Source organism: Cydia amplana, chromosome 16 (genome assembly GCF_948474715.1).
Source record: "Cydia amplana chromosome 16, ilCydAmpl1.1, whole genome shotgun sequence".
NCBI classification, from domain to species: Eukaryota; Metazoa; Arthropoda; class Insecta; order Lepidoptera; family Tortricidae; genus Cydia; species Cydia amplana.
The window spans coordinates 13,855,272-13,878,914 of NC_086084.1; the positions used below are offsets into that span (position 1 = coordinate 13,855,272).

Here is a 23,643-nt window from a genome sequence, read left to right on the forward strand (position 1 = left end):
CTACTTGACAATAGATGTCGCCACCGACCGGAAAGTCTTATGCTGTTGAGATAAAACTTTCCGGTCGGTGCTACATCTATTGTCAAGTAGCAGTACTGATAGTTCCGCTACTCGATGCTAGATGTAGACACTGAAATTAATAGTCTGAACTGATGTATGGAGTGAGCACTCTATGTATTTTTCTCTATGGTGGTAGCAAAGAGAATAGAGTGAATAGAGGGTTACTGTCATGGTAAATTATGCAGCCCCAGGACATTTACTGACAAAAGATTAAAACTGTTAGAACGCCATTTGACTTTGACCCTTATTCCTTCACTGATGTGTTAATTTAATAAAAATTGAATATGGTAGGAATCAAACAAATTGCATGTTTTAATATAAATCTCAGGTTCAACCTTCGTTTATTGTGTTCGATATTTACAATGACTTACATTTACAATATTTTTTTGTCATTTTCTTAAATATATTACTGTCCATTTGAGTACTTGTACATGTATTAACTTACGACTATTTTCACAACAGTAGATATATAATTTTGATACAGAATTGTAGAGAGATTGAGATCATATTAGTTAGAAGAAATAGTTAATGGTAACAGTAATAATATTTCTTACATTATTATAAATCACATCAATAGTTCACAGCTTTGTCCATTATTTATAATAATTAACTCTAATGATGATATAGAAAGAAATGAATAGGTATTAAATAAAAGTGTCAATATGGATGACAAAATCTATACAACATCAGATACAAAAAAAGCTAAATATCAAAAAATAAAACAGTGGGATACAAGTATAGATGTGCAAGTTGCGGAAAGTTTCAAAAAAGTTGGACAAGTTCTCGGAACTTCCAGGAAAAAATATGGAAATGGAGAATTTCGATCCCCATACAAAAATTAAGACAATTCCAAAATTATTCAATGTGAAAATTTTGCAATTTTTGAAACTTTCCGACGACACAATCAGTAGATACAAGTCATATTCTGAAACAACAATACTGACAAATCAAAGACTGTTACAATGAAGATTCACTCAGACCATTCGAAAACCTTATTCCATTGACATAAGATCTAACAATGTTCTTTGAACTTATTGTTAGTTCATATGTAATTTCTTTGTTACAGTCGTATCATGGCAAATTGTTAGTTCGGTTTTCATCAGTATTCATTTGTCGTGAGCCCCTAATATTGGTATCCGGTCCTAGAGTTGAAGTTTCCTGAGCCATTAGGGCTAGCCTTGGGGGCCAGGTATTGGCGGGATGCGGCGCCACCGAAGCTAGAACCACCGAAGTTACCAGAAGAGCCACCGAAGTTACCCGAGGAGCCACCGAAGTTCTTGGGCTGCTGGAAGGTTCGGCTGGGAGCGCCGTACTGGCCGGATGGTTGCTGGTATTGGTTGCCGGAGTAGCCGGAACCGGAGCCTGAACCAGCGTCCTCGCCGTGGTAGGCGCCTGAAAGAAATTTGAAGTTTAGATACAATTTTTTTTAAACACTGCTAAAGTAAGGATTAGAGATACAACTAGAGTTGAACAAATTGCAAACAATAGAAGGTTAGAAGAAACACCCGAGAAGAGGCTTTTGTTGGCTTTTGTTTTGTCAGTTTTTCTTTACATCCGGATACGGATAAATGGCAAGTAACAAAGAACAAAAGCGCTTCCTTCATATTTATTGACCGAGTGAAGCGAAGTTCTCCGTTTCAGCTTAGGCAAAAATGCTTTCGTATGGCACATTTCTCAATCGAGACTCGTGAAATGATGTGAGCAGGTTGAATAATCAAATATACTTTCGCGGGTTCGTGAGGTCTACAGCTTCTCTCTCTCTCTCTCACTTCTTGAAATCGTACGTCGTATGACAATTAGAAATTGATGACCACCAGCGGCCAATCAGATACTAAGATAATTAGAGAAGAGAACATAATTAATTGACAAGCGTTTAATGAAAAACAATAGATCATATTTAAGGGTAGCCGTAAGCAAAGTTGCATTAATGATTTACTAATGTGCCTAAAAGAACACGACCTTTGAATTACAACATTAAGTTTGGTAATAAATAATGGCTGGGGCATGAGCTTCAGCGTTATTGTTTTGTTTTGTGCTAGTTCTTGTGGCCACGAGAATGGCGGGTGTTAGCAAGCGGCTGCGCGAGCGCAGCGTTTAATTTTCAAAAGCGAAACACGCGGCTTCAACGCATTCATTGCCAGCGACCCGACAGACGGGTTGTCTGTCCTTAATTGCTTTCATCTACAAAGCGGGAAAACGCCGGGATCGGCTACGAGCGTAGTGGTACGGAAACGTTGGCAGTGAATGTGTTAATCAGATTTTTTAAATAAAAGTTTAATTCCAACAGTTACTAAAATTATTAACATTTCCAAGGAATATGTGTAATATTTAATATCAAATATTTTTAAATTAAATTCGTGTAATATAAAGTCCAATGCGAGAAAATATAACTAATCGAATTTTTAACGTCGTTTTTTGTATCAACTTTGAATGCAAATCAGTTCCCAAGCAGCAGTCAACACATTAATATAATTTTTGCATTTTTTACTACTTATAGCGGTGACTGCTATTATAGTTATTAGCCACTAATACATAGTAATCATCGGCAACTCTTTACAATAAGGCTTCTATTGGCTTATTTCTTTCTGATTTGTTAGGAGTGGCCAATTACTATGTAGTGGCCATAAATTAGCAGTCATCTAGGTACCTACACTAACATTGGTATTGTACCCCAGCAAGTCTCTAACACCGTAAAATAATCAAATTTAAAAAATAAATTAAAAAAACAAAAACTTGAATGAAGAGAATCAAGACACAAAACCGCTAACTTTATGGCCCCGCATTCATCTCAGAAAGCTCAAGGTCGAGGCACAGTTGATGATGATGCTAACGGAACCACGGCAATTGCAGAGGTCATTGCTTTTAAGACTGGTGAAACATTGCTTTTAGGGGTCCTTTTCTAATGGGTGGTGTTGATTTTATACTACGTTGGTGGCAAACAAGCATACGGCCCACCTGATGGTAAGCCTCCGTAGGCTATGGACGCCTGCAACTCCAGAGGTGTTTGCGCGTTGCCGACCGTAATACTACGCTCGTTAAGCTCTGTTGCTCTGTTGTTAATTATGTAGGAGTTGGTTCAATAATAAAAGATATAGGTACTGTAGTTGACTACTAGTCAAATCACTTTCTTTTAAAACGATTTTGCTACTATGGAATTTATATGAAACACTAGCATATGACGTCACAATCAAATTACCTACTCTTTATAGTTTTATAAGGGTTTTAAAATAGAAATTGTGTCTAAAAATAACTGCTGTGTTTGTTACTGTATTATTATTTTGATGCTTTATTTCATGCATGGTGTAAATTAATTTATTTTAAATACAGTCAAATACCCTATTATGAAATTGATTGAATGAACCTATTAATACAACATTTTTGACACGGACAGATCAATATCATATCGAAAACAGATCGAATAACTAAACCTCGAATTGGCCTATAACACGAGTAAAACAGTAATATTCAGTCAAATCAGATCCAGAACCCACAGTTAAAAACCTTTGTTCTCGTTCCCACACCTTGCCCAACGCCCAACCGTGGGACTGTCACGCGAGATGCTTACTTTTATAACCACTTTACGAAATGATCACAAATCATTGCGCGCTACTACGAGTACAGTCAACTGAAGAAGTAGCTAAGACAGCATATAAAGTGGTCAGAAGGCCTAGCCAAATTGATAATCGTTTATCGACGACATATGTACTCTCATTGAAATGTAAGAAGGAAAAGAAAGGAAAGAAAAAAAAGAAGAAGAAAGGAAGGAAAGGAAGAGAAGGTAATTGGTAGGATTGGTATCATTGGGATCACAGTTTCATCAGAAGTTTCGGTTTTGACAGGTTACCGAAACCATGTTTCAGCTTCAGCTGAAGATTGGGTTTCGACCAAAAAACTTTCAGCCGCGCCGAAACTGTATGTCCAGTAATGTTCGAGCGAAATTTTAGTTTAGATTTCGGTACAAAAAAATAATTTTCGGTTTCTTAACTAACTTCCAGGGATAATAATAAAAGGATATTATGGTATATTACAGAGGGCATGTAGCGAGCTCCACAAAATTGTACTTTAAGCATATATAGCTTAAAGATACTTTGCTGTAACATCTCTCTGATCCAAATTGAGCCTTAGGCTTACATTAAAATCAAATTATATCCATGAATGTAAGCAAGATGCAGGAAAAGCATGGAATTTGAATTGTGCGTGTATAAGGTTGCAGAATAGACCAATTTGTGAAATTGTTTTATAATTGGTGTATTGAGCTCTATTTATGGCGATAATTAGTGTATGCGCCATTTTAGTCAAAACGTCTTTAATGCCTATTGAATATGTATGTAGACTTATTTACTTAAAGGTATTAAAGTAATTTTAAAACGGGTCACGACACGGGTAATAATACCTGAGTGACCCGTTTATAAAAAATATTTTTGAATCTCACGGGAGTTTTATAGTTAGAAATTGCAAGCAGTCATTTTATTATCTATCTAATTTACCTGTGTTTCTGTATGGTCAAAGATCTTAGTCAGTAGTCGTAAATACTTTTCAATAAAAACAAAAGAATGACTGATAAATGTGAAAACATCAATAAGAAGTTACGTTCAAGCTAGATGCCAATTCTGTTTACACAATTTAATAACGTTTTGATCCCATTTTGATATGAACTTATGTCATCAGGCACATGAGGTGGTGTAGGAGGTGAGGTGCGCACCAAAAAGTGCAAGCGCTAATAAGGATTAGACTACTCCTGACTGCATTTCGTGAAAACCAGTCGGACTGTGACGTTCGGATTCAGATTGCACCAGCATTGCAGCGCGACATTACTGCAGGAAACGTTAAAATAATATAAATTTCTCGATAATTTGACATTTTGACGTTTCCTGCAGTAATGCAGTCGACTGTAGCAATAATGCTGGTGAATTCTGAATCCAAACGTCACCTTTAGTAACTCACGCTGATTTGTGCAGCGGTACACACTGACTCACGGTGGTATCAAAACAAAATGAAAACTATAACAATTGTTATGACAGAATCGCTCTCCTAAGTCTTTAAAATAAAGATGGCTGCCGGCGATTTGGCCTTTTCACTAGTTATAAACGTTTCTTCACTTGTCTTATTTTAAATGTTAGCTTCCTTAACCGTTTCGTTACGACATGAGGGCGGCTATGATGGTTCGATAATAATACACAATCGAAATCGATGAGAAACAACAGATGGTACAACATTACAGAACTGTGAAGAGTCACAAAGTCACTTTAGATCATTGTTAAATCGATCGAAATGTCTTTCGCTCTTAGCTAGTTATTAAATTTATTTATAGCGGTCAGAAAATCGAATGTTCGGAAATACATAGAATTAAATCAACAGAAATTCATATCCAAGTCGTGGATTCATTGTGACGTCATCGTTCCTTCTTCATAGAAATATACCGTTTAAAAATTTCATAAAGAGTAGATACTTATTAATTAATTTGGCTGGTTAGTTCACGAATCTAAGAAGAGCTTTTTATAATTCATCTAAAAATTTATATAAAACCTATCTAAGCCCATGTCATTTCATTAATACAATTTGTTAGTACATAGATAGTACTGATATTTTAATTAGGTGTTTCCATAGGTATATCGACAGCATACACTGTGATATATTTCTTCAATTTCGCAAAAGGAATCGAACCTATAATAACTTGTGTTAATACAAGTTATCCAATCGTCATCTCACTTGCAAATGTAATATAATTATTACTTTGCAAATCGATTAGCATAACCCACAGTACTGATCTATAATTTGCTTACGGGTGACTTAGGGTTTTCATAACCACACCTTTTTTACAGCTATATCAAGGGATTATCAGTCGTACGCGAAGAGAATAAGATCTTTCTAAAATGTATGCGAAATGCTGGTTTAAAACGTTTAGTGATGCTACGGCCCTAGATAATCTTAGAAAGGCTGGTGCACATGCGTGAGTTGCAATGAAAAACGACTTATGCGCTATAGTAAGTGCTAGGAGTTACGTCGTTCTAGAATTGTTATGTTGCCTTACATTAGCCTATGATAGCGTTTTGTACCTTTGGCCTGGATTGCACTAATAGATAACGGAATTACTGTGGGATGGGATCAGTGTCGACATAAGTCCAGTGTTTATTCTTGGGTCAGTAATTCCTGTGTGCTGTAGAAAACATGCCCCTAGTCTATTCTTCATTGCGTCGCTCAAAAGTCTATTGCAGGATATTTTATTCCAAAAATTGTAATCGATCTGATTCGATTCGATGTTTCACTTGCATAGTACGGGGGGAAGATTTCAACCCTAAATACTTGGGTGCAGCAGTGAGATATATGTAAAGGTGGCATATGAAACAGCATTGAGCTTAGATTTCGTCACATCAATGAGAAACTAAATTACATGGTCCACATAATTATCTCCACGCGGCAAACATAATATATTTCCACGGCTTTATGGTGGGAAAGTGAGATTTACTGTATTTTCAATGCTGATATTATCAAATTTAATTGTTAGATCCTGTTATTACTTTTTTTAGGTGATCAACTTTGAACTGTGTCACACTCTGATTGCATTGAGATGTTTTTGCCGCATTGCTGTCGCGATCGTAAAGGTGACGTTGGGATGTCAAATGAAGCTGCATTAAGGTGACAGTCTATTTCCAACCGCAGCTGTACTACTGTTAATTTTACTATGGAAATTGACAGTAACAGCGACGCGTTCAGTACCAGTAGTGCAGCTGCGGTCAGAAATGGAATGTTGCCCTTACTGTTGCTGTGTCATTGTTGCCGTCATTGTCACCTGTTAATTGCCTTGATAAAATGACGGTCGTAGCCGCGTTACCACGATTAGAACGTTCAATCTGTCAAGGATTGACAGTGACATCTCCCGCGTTAACGTCGCAGCAGTAATGCCGCGACAAAATGCAGCTTCAGTAGACATTCGAATGTCGTTGTGTGACGTTCAATTCCTTCACTCCTTTTATAAAGGAGATGATATCTACGGTACAGATTATACGGTAGTTAGTGGGCTATGGACGGATGAACTAAAAAAAACCCATTAAAATTTTAAACGACTGATAGAATTGTTTAAGTAGGTATTTCAGTCGCAATCTGACTAAATCTTAGTCATCATTTCATCTAGATTCCATAGAAAGGGACTATCTATCCGATTCGAACAATTCGAATAATTCCTCTAAGAGATCACTGCGGTACGATACCGATCTGTCAGTGTCAAAAGTGATAGTGTCACTGACAGATCGGTATCGTACCGCAGTGATGTCTTAGAACCATTGTTCGAATAGGGCCGTATATTTTCACACGCCTTCGCAATGCAAAGTTACATTAAATACTTACTGACTCACACATCTTTCATAGCAGATAACTCACTTTGATTGCTGGGAACCGACCGTTCTTTTAGTGTAAATGCGAAGGTTGGCCAATTTGTTAATACTGTCATTTAGTTTAACGCTCCATAATTCTAATTTGAAATGTAATACACACACGGCGTACTGAATACCATCTATATTACCTATTTTCCGGAGTCCGTTCTTCACATTTTTAACCGATAATTTTTAAAGAAAGTTATTGTATATTAAATGTATTAAAAACGGGTCACTAACTCATTTTAAGTCGTAAACATCTAATATGTCTGTGTCTCACGGAAGTTCTGTTATTAAGTTATTGTAAAAAAAAATCTTAGTTTTAAATGAAGTTGTGATATAGCTGTTGGAGCACAATTATCCAGTGCGGAGCCAAGTACCTAGGCACATTTTACGGTAGTCTGTGATAATGATAAATGAGGTAGCTACTCTAATCTGCGAAGCACCTAGCGCGCATAAATCGTCGGCAAGTGGAGTCACGATGGCTGATGCAACTGATCTGACGCCATCATTAATATTGACCTGTTTGTTTTTCTACTGAAAAAGCTAAAAACTTTCTTTAATAATAATAATAACTTAGACCGGGCCGTGTCCGGGTCGGAGCTTCCGGCGCTTACTTTTCTATGACAGATGACAGGTGATCACGTGATGCTTTCCATAGAAAACGAAGCTCCTGAAGCTCGGGCCCGGACACGGCCCGGTCTAACGTGAGTCATCCTTAAATTACAGTCGTTATATAATTCGTTTTCAAAAGTCGATCCTGCATTCGAGCCAAAAAAACTCTTGCTCAGAGTTACTTAGCTTGTTTCTCGAATGATTATTTCCCGACATAATGAATAGTGTGGAATAGTGTGATCTTTCAGGTTTTTATAATGATGCCATTTTGAATTTTGGTCAAGTCATAAGTCACATTAAGTGTAATTATCACAGATTCCGGCAAGGTTGAACCGCGGTCTCACTAATTTGACAAAAAACTATCGTTTTATTAATTACATAGTGTTCACTTAAAGTACCTTAAGATGCTAACGTCTTCGTATATTTATAATTTTGAAACCCTGATGACTAGTTATGGCCGTATGCTAATATTATGAATGTGTTTGCTCCTCAAAAAATAAATTATCACGTAGCTATTTCGTAGGTCATTTATGATTTAGGTCTTTAACTTAGGTCTTACCTATATTTTGAATTCAAAGAATTTATAATTTATTTAGTTAAGCAACATTACATTATCATTTAAATTATCTTTTAAAATGAACTATTGAACTCGGTTAACAATAAAATAACGCAATATAAATTATAATCACTCGTTAACCAAGAGTTAATTAGTCTAAGCTCGTCTATAGATTAATCTTAACACCTTTAGGTATCTAGAACTGTTAGTAAATCTAGGCTATCTAGAGTTTAGACAGACATAATCAATGCACATGATGGTTTGCTGTCATATGTGACATGAACGTGTGTTATGAGTAATGATGACGAGGTCATCTAGATTAAAATAAATAGAGTACCTATAGTTAAAATGTTTCAATTGCCTTGAAACTGTTGCAATTAATGTAGATATTTTTTCTTGATATATTTTTTCTTTAATGAGATGTATGTTTTTGTAATATTATGCGACAATTTGTAAAGTTTTGCTACAGATAGGTCTGATATAAGCTGCATTTTGTTGTGACCTAGTCTAGCCCAATTTTCAACTAAGGCTCTACAAATAAGACTGTGTTAGTTATGTATTGGTACGCTTCGTATCAAAATATTGTTACCTACAAGTAATTAATACTTAAAAATATTAAAATAAAATCACTTACCATCGTCAGAGATGCCAGCAGCCTCATCACGGGCGTTCTGCTCCAGGGACTTCAGGATCTCCTCCGGGATCGGGGGCGGGGTGGGGAGGTGGGCACCCTGGGGGCGGTATCCATTCTCATCAGCGGTGTACGTGATGCTGTAGTCCTGGCCATCGTCTCCCTTGTACCCGAAGCTGCCCTGGGATTGTACTCCGTTAGTGGCCACTCCTTGAGCGTCAGCGCGGATGCCGTTCGAGGTCTCAAAGTCGTAAGAGAAGCCCTCAGCTGTGACCTCGCTGTTGGACCTCAGGATTTGGGCGCCGGCGTCTTGGGGACGGGAGCTTTGCTGGCTGTATGATTGCTGGTAGCCGCCGGAGTTGTAGAGGTTGCCGCCGTGTTGGGTTTGTCCGAAACCGCCAGCGCCAGCGCCGGCTTGGCCAAAACCTCCGTGGCCAGCGCCTCCTTGGCCGAATCCGCCGTGGCTAGCGCCTCCGAAACCTCCAGCTCCGCCTTGGCCGAAACCAGCAGATCCTCTCTGTCCAAAGCCTCCAGCGTGGCCTCCAGCGCCAGCCGCGGCATGGCCGAAACCTCCAGCGCCTCCTTGGCCAAATCCAGAGCCTCCTTGGCCAAATCCAGAGCCTCCTGAGCCAGGAGGCAGGTAGGTGTTGTCCAAACGCCCGGCGGCGCACACTCCGAGGACGGCGGCGACTACGAACTGAAATTAAAGATTATTTTAGCAACTATACAATATATCATGATACCAGATGTTAGTATAAATAAGGGATCGTAGACTGGACTCGAAGGAGTGGAGAAAAGTTTTGAAACGTAATAAATAAATTGTAGAAGAATTGTATATATATATCTGTCAATGGGTATAACGATAAGTTATTAACTACCTATAGGCATGTTTCGATTACAATATTAGCATAGTTATTAGTTAGTTAATATAACTTAAATAGATGTTCAAATAAATATGTTAAGTATCTGTAAGTAATCGACGTTACATAATTCCGATGAGCCCAAAAGAACATTATCGACAGTAATGATGACGTCCCAACAAAATGATAAAAGACATGTCAATGCAATAACGTTTACAATAGTACGAATGTTTGCTCAAGTCATTACATTAGATCAGCGGTACTCAAACTTTTTATATGAGGGCCACAAATACGGTTTTGTCTTGTAGCCCCGGGCCGCAACATGAATTTTCTTAAAGGTGATGTTCGGTTAGCAAGCTTATGTATCCAGCCTGCAGGCCTCAAGTTGAGTACCGCTGCTTTAGATAGTTATCGGTAAAGCGTACATTGTTAACTAATATTTTATAAAATTTATTACAAAGACATTCATTATTGGTCAGTTAAGAGGGTTTCTGTCAGTACAATGTTGCCAAAGAACACGTCGAAATAGACATGGAACTATAAAGTTCAAATTATTATTAGCCTTAGAAATGTAAGAAGGTACCTATAGTATGTTAACAAATTAAGACCGGTTGAGTAAAATGGTGAATTATATTTATTTCCCTGTGGTTTCATTAAGTTACATAAACTAAAATGATAAATACTAATCAATAGATTCATGAGGCATATATTATTATTAAATTGTAACAAAATTATATGCACACGAGTGTACTTCAACTACAACAGTCCTGCAGGCTGCAGGTACTATATAAACTGCAGTCGGGATGCAGTTTAAGTATGTATTTTTCAGGAGGATGTAAATTGGTCTAGTTTTGTTACACTTGAAACACTTAACATTTTCGACCGTCACCACTAGGGTTTGCACGACGGATCCGAAATGTATGGGAAGATCCGCGGATCCGGATCCAGATCCGGATAATTTCATACATTCCGGATCCGGATTGCAAACTCTAGTCAGCACCGTGACCAGGGGCTACCGGGGCTGAATGTTTATGGCGAGAACCAAGAATTCCCGGTTCTGGAACTCAGTTTATATAAAAAACAAATCCCTAGAGCACACCCTAGTCCCGATAACATCGAAATAACCTAGTTTTTTCTTTCAAAAACTCACCAATTTCATTTTGGAAATGTGAATTAGATATGCGCGGTACGAAGCCGAACGATTGACTGTGATGGGTGAAGACGATTGCAGGATTATATACTCCGCGCCGTAGTTCGCTTCTCTGTACTCTGAAGGCTAGACTCTTCCTTGTAAATGTGTAACATTTTTAAGATCTAGTTTTGCAATTGGTACCTTTTATGGATGGGTTTTGTTATATTTTTTAATTAGACAGTATTGTTGGTTAATGAGGTTGGGATAATGCATTCAAATTGGGATTGTTATGAAATGGTGCATTATGCGAAAAGGGCGATCCGGTTGGATTTGACAACGAAAGTTGAATTGAAACCTCATTGATGCCGAAAGGTGCCGTATTTATGAATCGATTTTACGAGTAGGTAAGTATAATAGTTAGTATGGATCATGTTGAGATAAATGAAAAGCTAAGCGGCGTAAAAACAGATGGACAATATGATAATGACGGTATCGAAATTATAATGGTTATAACCATGATTTTTTAAACTTTTAATTTTGTTATGAAATTCCGGGGTTCCCATATAGCGTGGCTAAAAAATAACTGCATTCCCGTTGCCAGGAAGGTTGGGATTATAATGAGCAACTTTTACTATGAGACCAACCCCGAAATCGCGATGAGACCAAACTCGAAAACTACGAAAAATCGGCTAACATACATGGGGGTATATTCTGATAGCCCACGACGTGAGGAATCTAAAAAAAATTTTTGGACGTCAAGGTTTGGACCACCCTGTATATCAAAAAGATTAAACTTTCAGGATAGACAATTTTCAAGCGACTTTTATGAATTTTATGATTAAGTATATGATTTCAAAACGATCAAATAAATATCATGTAACGTATTTTAAATTTTTCATTTTTTAAAGTTTTTGCGAGGTATTTAGCTCACAGAGCCACTAATAGTTACTTACCTACTCATTATTTAGTGTTTGTGTAACATACCTACTTACCTATTACCTACCAAAAATCCTGCGTAGTAATAATAGGTACTTATTATGGCTTAAAACAGAAATTTCAAAGTCACCTCTGCATTTCAAATTTACCCCGTTTTACGGTACCTTTAAGCAAGTTTAAGCGATATAAGCGCAACCATTACACTCGAGTTTCACACGAGGGTAACAACACAAAATGTCAAAAAATGTCAATGGCAAAAATGCGATCGCAACACGTCATAATATGGGTCGTCACATCTTTACTTTTTGGGGATACGTAATCGAAGGTCTCATCGATTATTTACTGCTAATAAGGGAAATTAAAAGAATCTTACGTTTTAATTATAAATATTATAATAACGTGACATAAATGAACCAAATTCTATATGTTTAAGTTTATAGCACAATACGATACAAGAGCGAAAAGTAGGAAATTCACAACGAGTGGCGATAAATAGAAACACGACCGAAGGGAGTGTTTAAAATCGACATGAATTACCTTTTCGCACGTGTATTGTACAACGTTTTACAGTACTTATGGCCTTTTAAATTTTCGACATATTAAGGCACGTATTGTGGTACCTAATTATCGCACTAGGGCGGTAAATTAGCACCATAATTATGTACTGTACAAAATATTTACGCACCGCCACTGGTAGTTAAGTATCCCATAACATTCCTTCTTAATGAAACAAGACAAGTACCTATATGTGACGTTATCTATGTAAAGGGACCTTATTGTCGATGGCGCTTACGGCATTATTTACGATGCTCCGATATAAATATAATGCCGCGCGACGCTGTGCGGCGTAAGCGCCATCGACAATAAGGTCCCTTTTTATAGATAATGCCCCATATTATGGCATGAGAAGTAGTAAAACCCAATATACCGATTTTCTAATTCACGAATAGGTTATCTAGGTTATCTACGTCACGCATATTAGTCTAAATGATTTGAGCCTTCAATAAAAGTAGCTCGAAAGGCAAAGGGTTAAACCGCAAATTAAGGGTCACTCGAGGTCACTATTTAACCATAATGACGCTGACGGTCAAAAGGCTATACATATGTTAATAGTGCATTTATTATACAGTTATAAGTAGCATTTTGGAATTGGGGCTATAATTCGTTAACAAGATAACTAGGTATTATTATGCTATTCGCTAAGAAAAGATGAATGTGGCATATGAAAAGGTAGTCACTATCATTTAAAGCCTGACCAGTAGTAATATAATAATATGATCATTGCCAAGAGGGCGCTGTTATTATAATGTATAGGGTGACAGTTCAGTATAGTATGAAAAAAATAGGTTCAGTGAAATTCCGCAACATGGCGCGTGATCATATATGTGACGTTATCTATGAAAAGTGACCTTATTGTCGATGGCGCTTACGCCATTGTTAACAATGCTCCGATATGAATACAATGCCGCGCGACGCTGTGCGGCGTAAGCGCCATCGACAATAAGGTTCTTTTTTATAAATGCCCCATATTCCTTGCCTTAAAAGCAGGGATGTTGTGAATATCCGCATCCGCATCTGCAACCGCGGAACTTCCGCATTATTTTCAACATCCACATCTGCATCCGCATCTGCATCCGCATCCGCATAAAATCGATGCGGATTTAATGCGGATGCGGATGTGGAACAGGTCGGTACAGGAACGTCTTATAGCATTGGCGTAAGTGCTAGACTGCTAGGTATGTAATTTAGTAATTAGCCAAAAAAACCTATTGGAAATTAGCAGTCAAACGTGAGTGGGGCTTAATGTACGGAACCCTTGGAACGCGAGTCCGACTCGCACATGTCCGGTTTTTTGAAATAAAAAAGCGGCCAAGTGCGAGTCGGACTCGCCCATGAAGGGTTCCGTATTTAGGCGATTTATGACGTATAAAAAAAACTACTTACTAGATCTCGTCCAAACCAATTTTTGGTGGAAGTTTACATGGTAATGTACATCATATATTTTTTTTAGTTTTATCATTCTCTTATTTTAGAAGTTACAGGGGGGGGGATACACATTTTACCACTTTGGAAGTGTCTCTCGCGCAAACTATTCAGTTTAGAAAAAAATGATATTAGAAACCTCAATATCATTTTTGAAGACCTATCCATAGATACCCCACACGTATGGGTTTGATGAAAAAAAAATTTTTGAGTTTCAGTTCGAAGTATAGGGAACCCCAAAAAGTTATTGTTTTTTTTCTATTTTTGTGTGAAAATCTTAATGCGGTTCACAAAATACATCTACTTACCAAGTTTCAACAGTATAGTTCTTATAGTTTCGGAGAAAAGTGGCTGTGACATACGGACGGACAGACAGACGGACAGACGGACAGACAGACAGACATGACGAATCTATAAGGGTTCCGTTTTTTGCCATTTGGCTACGGAACCCTAAAAATTACTAAAATGTAATATTTTATTAGGGTTCCGTAGCCAAATGGCAAAAAACGGAACCCTTATAGATTCGTCATGTCTGTCTGTCTGTCTGTCCGTCTGTCCGTCTGTCTGTCCGTCCGTATGTCACAGCCACTTTTCTCCGAAACTATAAGAACTATACTGTTGAAACTTGGTAAGTAGATGTATTCTGTGAACCGCATTAAGATTTTCACACAAAAATAAAAAAAAAACAATAAATTTTTGGGGTTCCCCATACTTCGAACTGAAACTCAAAATTTTTTTTTTCATCAAACCCATACGTGTGGGGTATCTATGGATAGGTCTTCAAAAATGATATTGAGGTTTCTAATACCATTTTTTTTCTAAACTGAATAGTTTGCGCGAGAGACACTTCCAAAGTGGTAAAATGTGTGTCCCCCCCCCCTGTAACTTCTAAAATAAGAGAATGATAAAACTAAAAGAAATATATGATGTAGATTACCATGTAAACTTCCACCGAAAATTGGTTTGAACGAGATCTAGTAAGTAGTTTTTTTTATACGTCATAAATCGCCTAAATACGGAACCCTTCATGGGCGAGTCCGACTCGCACTTGGCCGCTTTTTTATGTACCTATCTTGCCATCCGCATCCGCATCCGCGGATGTGAGCCTCAAAAAATCCGCATCCGCATCCGCATCCGAGGATGTAGAAAAATCGGCATCCGCAACATCCCTGCTTAAAAGTATCACTATGTGCAGTGCACTTCGCGCACCGAAGAGCGCGAGCAATCGTAAGTAATTATGTCAATATCAAAACTAAAACAGATTTTAAAATCTGAATAGGTAGGTACTTACAGATTTAGATGCAGGTAAAATCATTTGATATTTTGATCTGTGTTATTAATTCTACATTATGTACGAGTATATGAGGCAGTTGATTAGATTATCTTAGATAAAATAGGATCAAAAATTTATGACCATGAAGATTGTAGCATTAAAATTTATGGCTAATAGTCTGACACAGTGCAGAGCCGTGTATCACGCAAGTGATGAGATTTATTTCGCAACAGAACATCCTAAGTAGCAATTTTTACACGACCACTGCATTTAAGTTGCTATTAACAAATTGGTTGCACGGTTCACGAATCACAATTTTATTGCTGCTGATTGTAATTTGTAATAGATATGTTGAAGGTATACGTACTTGCGACTTTGCTATACACAAGTTACAGTGCTTGGACACGACTGTTGTGTTTAATGGTAAATGGCCATTTTGATATTTACATGGCGAAATAAAATGTGTCATTCCATGGCAAAAGGTACCCTATGGCGATGGCGGTCGGCGCTTATGTCGCATAGCATCGCATTCGTATTGGAGCGTCGTTAATAATAGAGTAAGTGCCAACCGCTAAAGGTACCTTTACCGGTGAAACGTCACAAATAGGTACCGTAAAACTTCTGAACTATAGTCAAATACTACAAAGTCAACTAGTTCAATAGGTACTTAACTAAATATGTAAGTACAAGTACCAATAGCAATGCTATTTTTAGTATTTTCTGAGTGTTTCCCATCATTAATGGAACTATGTTGCCTCAGAAGTGATTCAAATAATAGTCACTATTAAACCAAGATTTCATTTTAAGAACCGGACCCCTGAAGAAACTAATTGAAGGAATGTTTACAAAAACAACATAACTGCTTAAAGCGGTTGACACTTTTTTAAGAACATTGTTAATCGTTTCAGGTGTCAACCAGTGTAGTCAAGTTATGTTGTTTTTATAAACATCCCTTCAATTGGTGACCTCTGATACATAGTAAAGTGTCATTCTATGGAACTTGCTAACTATGCAAATACTAAACAAAACGCCATATTAAAATTGAATGTCAATTTACTATAGTTCGTTTTTTTAGGGTTCCGTACCCAAAGGGTAAAAACGGGACCCCTATTACTAAGACTCCGCTGTCCGTCCGTCCGTCCGTCCGTCCGTCCGTCTGTCACCAGGCTGTATCTCACGAACCGTGATAGCTAGACAGTTGAAATTTTCACAAATGATGTATTTCTGTTGCCGCTATAACAACAAATACTAAAAACAGAATAAAATAAAGATTTAAGTGGGGCTCCCATACAACAAACGTGATTTTTGACCGAAGTTAAGCAACGTCGGGCGGGTTCAGTACTCGGATGGGTGACCGTTTTTTTGCTTGTTTTGCTCTATTATTTGTTGATGGTGCGGAACCCTCCGTGCGCGAGTCCGACTCGCACTTGGCCGGTTTTTAGGGTTCCGTAGCCAAATGGCAAAAAACGGAACCCTTATAGATTCGTCATGTCTGTCTGTCTGTCTGTCCGTCTGTCTGTCCGTCCGTATGTCACAGCCACTTTTCTCCGAAACTATAAGAACTATACTGTTGAAACTTGGTAAGTAGATGTATTCTGTGAACCGCATTAAGATTTTCACACAAAATAGAAAAAAAACAATAAATTTTTGGGGTTCCCCATACTTCGAACTGAAATTCAAAAATTTTTTTTCATCAAACCCATACGTGTGGGGTATCTATGGATAGGTCTTCAAAAATGATATTGAGGTTTCTAATATCATTTTTTTCTAAACTGAATAGTTTGCGCGAGAGACACTTCCAAAGTGGTAAAATGTGTGTCCCCCCCCCCCCCCTGTAACTTCTAAAATAAGAGAATGATAAAACTAAAAAAAATATATGATGTACATTACCATGTAAACTTCCACCGAAAATTGGTTTGAACGAAATCTAGTAAGTCGTTTTTTTTTATACGTCATAAATCGCCTAAATACGGAACCCTTCATGGGCGAGTCCGACTCGCACTTGGCCGCTTTTTATTTTAGCATTAGAAATAACTTGCAAGAAGGTAAGCGATCTTGACATGTCTTTTAATTGAAAAACGCTTTTTAAAAATCAAAAACTATTACTTATGAAAGCAGAAGAATACAAATGATCGTATTATTAGATTCATAATTGTTACATATTTGCCGTAACTTATTTTTAAAATGTGTTTTTCAATTAAAAGACACATCAAGATTGTTTACCTTATTTCTAATGCAAAAAAAAACGAACTTTAGTGACTTTTGTTTACATAGTTAGCAAAGTTCCATAGAATGACACCCTATTTATTTATGGATCATATACAGGGTGATTCAGGAGACGTGAGCAGGATCAAGCCTACGCATACAGTAAGTTATAAACAACTGTTTCGTACCAGTATTTCAGAGTTTCAGTTCGAAGTATAGGGAACCCCAAAAAGTTATTGTTTTTTTTCTATTTTTGTGTGAAAATCTTAATGCGGTTCACAAAATACATCTACTTACCAAGTTTCAACAGTATAGTTCTTATAGTTTCGGAGAAAAGTGGCTGTGACATACGGACGGACAGACAGACGGACAGACGGACAGACGGACAGACAGACAGACATGACGAATCTATAAGGGTTCCGTTTTTTGCCATTTGGCTACGGAACCCTAAAAATTACTAAAATGTAATATTTTATTAGGGTTCCGTAGCCAAATGGCAAAAAACGGAACCCTTATAGATTCGTCATGTCTGTCTGTCTGTCTGTCCGTCTGTCCGTCTGTCTGTCCGTCCGTATGTCACAGCCACTTTTCTCCGAAACTATAAGAACTATACTGTTGAAACTTGGTAAGTAGATGTATTCTGTGAACCGCATTAAGATTTTCACACAAAAATAAAAAAAAAACAATAAATTTTTGGGGTTCCCCATACTTCGAACTGAAACTCAAAATTTTTTTTTTTCATCAAACCCATACGTGTGGGGTATCTATGGATAGGTCTTCAAAAATGATATTGAGGTTTCTAATATCATTTTTTTCTAAACTGAATAGTTTGCGCGAGAGACACTTCCAAAGTGGTAAAATGTGTGTCCCCCCCCCCCTGTAACTTCTAAAATAAGAGAATGATAAAACTAAAAAAAATATATGATGTACATTACCATGTAAACTTCCACCGAAAATTGGTTTGAACGAAATCTAGTAAGTCGTTTTTTTTTATACGTCATAAATCGCCTAAATACGGAACCCTTCATGGGCGAGTCCGACTCGCACTTGGCCGCTTTTTATTTTAGCATTAGAAATAACTTGCAAGAAGGTAAGCGATCTTGACATGTCTTTTAATTGAAAAACGCTTTTTAAAAATCAAAAACTATTGAAACTTATGAAAGCAGAAGAATACAAATGATCGTATTATTAGATTCATAATTGTTACATATTTGCCGTAACTTATTTTTAAAATGTGTTTTTCAATTAAAAGACACATCAAGATTGTTTACCTTATTTCTAATGCAAAAAAAAACGAACTTTAGTGACTTTTGTTTACATAGTTAGCAAAGTTCCATAGAATGACACCCTATTTATTTATGGATCATATACAGGGTGATTCAGGAGACGTGAGCAGGATCAAGCCTACGCATACAGTAAGTTATAAACAACTGTTTCGTACCAGTATTTGTGAGATTAACTTTAATTTATTTTACACTGTTTAAAAAAAAGTTTAAAATTTACTTACGACATTTATGGTCATCCTTCTTTGTTTTATCCATAACAAGTGCCAAATTGAATGTCATCGGAGTCTGGTAACTTTTGAAAAATCGTATCTCACTCGGTGTAACATTTTGTTTTCTTCATACTCAAAGTGCTGTCATAACGGTTAAAAAGGTTTTATCTTTGTTAATTAAATGTTGTAGGGTATCCATGATTGTAGATAATTAAATTTGTCCTTACCAAAAAGTATAACAACAGAAAAAAAGCGTGATTGTTTTACTTAAATATTGTGGTGAACGATTCTTTTACATTTACTGATTGTGTAGGCCTAGTCCTGCTCACGTCTCGTGAATCATCCTATATAGAGATCTCAAGATTTCAATCAAACAAGCATGGTTTATGCTGAATGCTGAATGTTTCCGGGAGCTCAAGGCTCCCTTTCCTCGCTAGATCGTGACGCTACACTTAGGGCACTTAGTCATAATGATGCTACTGTTATCGTAAAAGGTTGTAATTTATTACTATTTAATGTGTTTACTGATTAACACATTCAATCAAGAATTTCATTGAAATATTTACGATTGGCCGGGCCGGGCCGGAGCTTCCGGCGCTTCATTTTCCACGCACAGCACAACGATCAGCCGTCATAGAAAATGACATGTCGGATGGCTCTGCCCGGGCACGGACCGGTCTAGCGTGAGTCATCTTTAGAAGGAGATTTAAATTTTTTCTGCATCTTGGTGTTGTACCGACATTCAATATTCGACGTCGATAACAATGCCATTGTTTTGCGCTGAGTAAAATTTATGCTCAAAATTATTTTATCGAATGTATTGGTTAATGGTCAAAAATCTCTAAGATTTTTAACAAAAATAATTTAAATTTTTAGCCAAATACTAAAAACACTACTTATACTAATATAAATACTAAATAAAAATATCTTATACCTTTAAACGAGCAATTCTTGTTTATTTATTTATTTGTATAGGTACTTATATATTTCGGGGATCTCGGAAACGGCTCTAACGATTTCGATGAAATTTGGTATATGGGGGTTTTCGGGGGCGAAAAATCGACCTAGCTAGGTCTTATATCTGAGAAAACTCTCTTTTTTGAGTTTTTATTTGTTTTCCGAGCAAAGTTCGGTCTCCCAGATATTAGTACTTTATAAGACCAGCTGATTTGGAAAATGATAATTATCTTCACACTTTACCTTCAGACATTACTTGCGCCTCTTATTCAATGGCGCTATTGTAAGGTGTTGATTCGAATGGTTTATATCTAATGTCCGAGTAAAAACTAGCGTATAACTGTAGATCAATATCTAACCATTATGACCAATGAGCCAACAGGAGCAGAGATTTAAATATTTTAGGTAAATATACCCGTCTCGCTAACGGAAGCGGCTCCTGAAACTAGTGCGATAAGGACAAGGTGAAAAATCCTGCGTAAAAATCTCACAAATCGAGGTTTCGTACTCGACTGTTTCCTCCTCCAAAACTTAACCAATCGTAACCAAATTTGGAAATCTAAATGATTATAAAATTATCTGTGTCGGACCGTTTTGCTTTTTTGGCTAATTGATATCAGTTTTGAATACCACGCCTCTCATTGCGGCATAGTCAATTAGGCCATTTTGGCCATTTTTGAAGGGCTCTAGCGCCTTAAAAAAACAAAAATATCAAAAAAAGCAAAACGGTCCGACACAGATATTGACAATATTAATCTGTGTTGAAATAGTTATTTGTACAACAAGTGATCAAAGTTTATATTTCTTCGAGTGCTTATTTTAAGCCCCGTGCAAGCGAAAGATTCTATAATAGATTCACGAGCGTAGCGAGTGAATCTAATTTAGAATCTTGAGCGTAGTAAGGGACTCAAAAGCGCACGAGATGTAAATAACTTTGATCTCGTGTAGTACACAACATTTTTCACCTCAGCGCAGTGAGAACATACCTATTAGACAACTTGAAAAATGTAATCCTTGTTCATCACTTAATACCTGCACTCATGTTTTCTTAAGATATACAAACAATTAAGTTTAATTACCGCAATGGAACACAAAAACAAAACGTAATAATAAATTCCATTAAAATAATATAGAAATAACAAACATTAACTGACACTTCAAACATTTTTTTGTAAAAAAAATCTTTGTAAGATACGGTCCGAATTGCGGATACGTACTATTTGTCAACTATGGTAGAAATTCTTAAAAGTAAAATAATTAATTTTGCGTGATGATCTGTGTATTTTTTGAGTTCGTTATTTTAATTGTACAATAAAATACCTAAAATATAGTATTTTATTAGTTTTAATCAAATCTTAAACTTTATTTTTATTTATTAATTATTAAGAATTCATACTCGTACGTGGTTTAGAACGATGCGGTCTGAAGTTTTTCGGGGGTCTATTATAAACCGTGAATATACTGTTGAATGTCGTTTTAACTTTTTTTTGTCTGTTTCTTTTTGCTAACAGTGTGAAAGGGACAGAGATAATAGAACCCAAGTATTTCGAACTTTTATTAGACCCCACATGTTGAAATGACATTTGACTATAAAGGTCACTTGAATGTCATTTTGTCTCACTCAGTGAGCAAAATCGCATTTTGCTCACTGTTTTTAAGAATCAAAGTACCCTTGTTCGAGCTGCTGAGGTGAAAAAATTATTGCTCTAGCTTCAAAACCCACGGAGGAAACAGTCGAGTACGTTTGTATGGAGAAATGACCACTCCTGTTGGCTCTTAACAATAAAACTTAACTCATCAACATACCCCGCAACGGAGCTAGCAAAACCGTAGCATATGACAGTTTTGTGTCAGGGTTGGCGATTATGATAAACCATTTTGCTTTAACTTTATTGTATGTAAGATTAATAAAATTGATCGAGAACCATGTTGACCCTCTTCCGATATAACCCGGTTTAATTTACTGTCAAATAATATAAATTAACAGGTCGTTTCAATGTACTTATCTGTTATTTTGTTTATAAAATTCCGTTTTTTTTTTTCGTATTTCTTTCAAATATTAACATGGAATTTTCATTGCTTGAAAATATTGGTTTGTTTGAAAACAAAGAAAAAATATTTTTTTTACCTCAGCAGCTCGAACAAGGGCATTTTGCTACTTAAAAACAGTGAGCAAAATCGCATTTTGCTCACTGAGTGAGACAAAATGAGCAAAATGCGTTTTTGCTCACTCAGTGAGCAAAGTGCGATTTTGCTCACTGTTTTAAAGTAGCAAAGTAGGGTTCGAGCTGCTGAGGTGAAAACTTAATTGTTGGTATATCTTAAGAAAACATGAGTGAATAGAGGTAAGTGATGAAGAAGGAATATATTTTTCGGGTTCTCTAATATGTTCTCACTGCTGAGGTGAAAAGTTTTGTGAACTACACGAGATCAAAGTTATTTACATCTCGTGCGCTTTTGAGTCCCTTACTACGCTCAAGATTCTAAATTAGATTCACTCGCTACGCTCGTGAATCTAGTATAGAATCTTTCGCTTGCATGGGACTCAAAATAAGCACTCGAAGAAATATCAAACTTTGATCTCTTGTTGTACAAATAACTATTGCACTTTAGTTTATACGTAGTAGTGATAACCCTGACGTACAACTGCTACAGATTTGCTAGCTCGGTTGCGAGGTTTGCTCATCAATTTCTATGAATCCTTACAGGAACTACTCTAACGGAAAAGCCATACTTAACTTAGGTACTTATAAAAAATGCTGCACGAAGTTTCATTGTGATAGAATGAATACAATTAATACTTTAAGGCACACTTGCACCATTCCAGTAACCCGGGGTTAAGCGGTTCAACCTGGAGTTGCCATGGTTACCAGTACAATTTGACTCTGGGTTAACGGTTTAACCGCTCAACCCCGAGTTAGTGGAATGGTGCAAGTGGGCCTTAGTTACAACTAGTTACAAGCCACTACTTTTTAATTACGAAAACGGAACCGCCTAATCACTATACATAGTATAAAACAAAGTCGCTTCCCGCTGTCTGTCTGTCCCTATGTATGCTTAGATCTATAAAACTACGCAACGGATTTAGATGTGTTTTTTAATAGATAGAGTGATTCAAGAGGAAGGTTTATGTATAATTTGTTAACCCGTGCGAAGCCGGGGCGGGTCACTAGTTAAAGGCAAGTCTTAGTAGTCTCTTCTGTTTTTCTAGAAACAATCATATGTAGTAATATGGTCACATTATTAGACAAATGAAATACTTGAAATAGGTGCAGCAAAACTACAAATAAGTCTTGTATATCATAATATCACCGCCGGGTACTTTAGCTTACGGCTAACGCCTAAAGGGTTTAGAGTCTGTTCGGAAAGAGAAGAGTCGTGGCATGTACTGGGCCCCATACATTCCACGACTCTTCTCTTTCCGAACAGACTCTAGTAAAGGAGGTGCTTGCGCCCGTACAGTCGCCAACAGATATATCGAAGCGGCTAAGGCGCTCACAAATATCTGAACACGCCTCTATTGTCAAGGCGTTAGAGTGCGTGTTCAGATATTGTGAACACCTTGGCCGC

The 23,643-nt window shown here is 37.0% G+C and overlaps 2 protein-coding genes across 2 annotated transcripts in view; one reads left to right on the forward strand and one right to left on the reverse strand.

Moving 5' to 3' along the window:
- The window catches only part of LOC134655105 (probable protein BRICK1-B), a 321,261-nt gene that overhangs the window by 113,280 nt on the left and 184,338 nt on the right, over positions 1-23,643 (forward strand). The window lies entirely within an intron of this gene.
- LOC134655036 (pupal cuticle protein 36a-like) lies at positions 1,163-11,392 on the reverse strand. Its single transcript, XM_063510494.1, has 3 exons — positions 11,243-11,392; positions 9,236-9,929; positions 1,163-1,452 (listed from the first exon to the last, which is right to left on the reverse strand). Exons 1-3 carry the CDS (start codon positions 11,249-11,251, stop codon positions 1,184-1,186), a joined length of 972 nt encoding a protein of 323 aa, XP_063366564.1. The 5' UTR covers positions 11,252-11,392; the 3' UTR covers positions 1,163-1,183.

What these genes read in the sequence shown, in the direction of transcription:
- LOC134655036 (XM_063510494.1), bottom strand. An exon ending in TGCTGGCATCTCTGACGATG is followed by an intron (nt 1,453 to 9,235) that starts GTAAGTGATTTT and finishes AATTTCTTTCAG; the next exon opens with GCGCCTACCACGGCGAGGAC.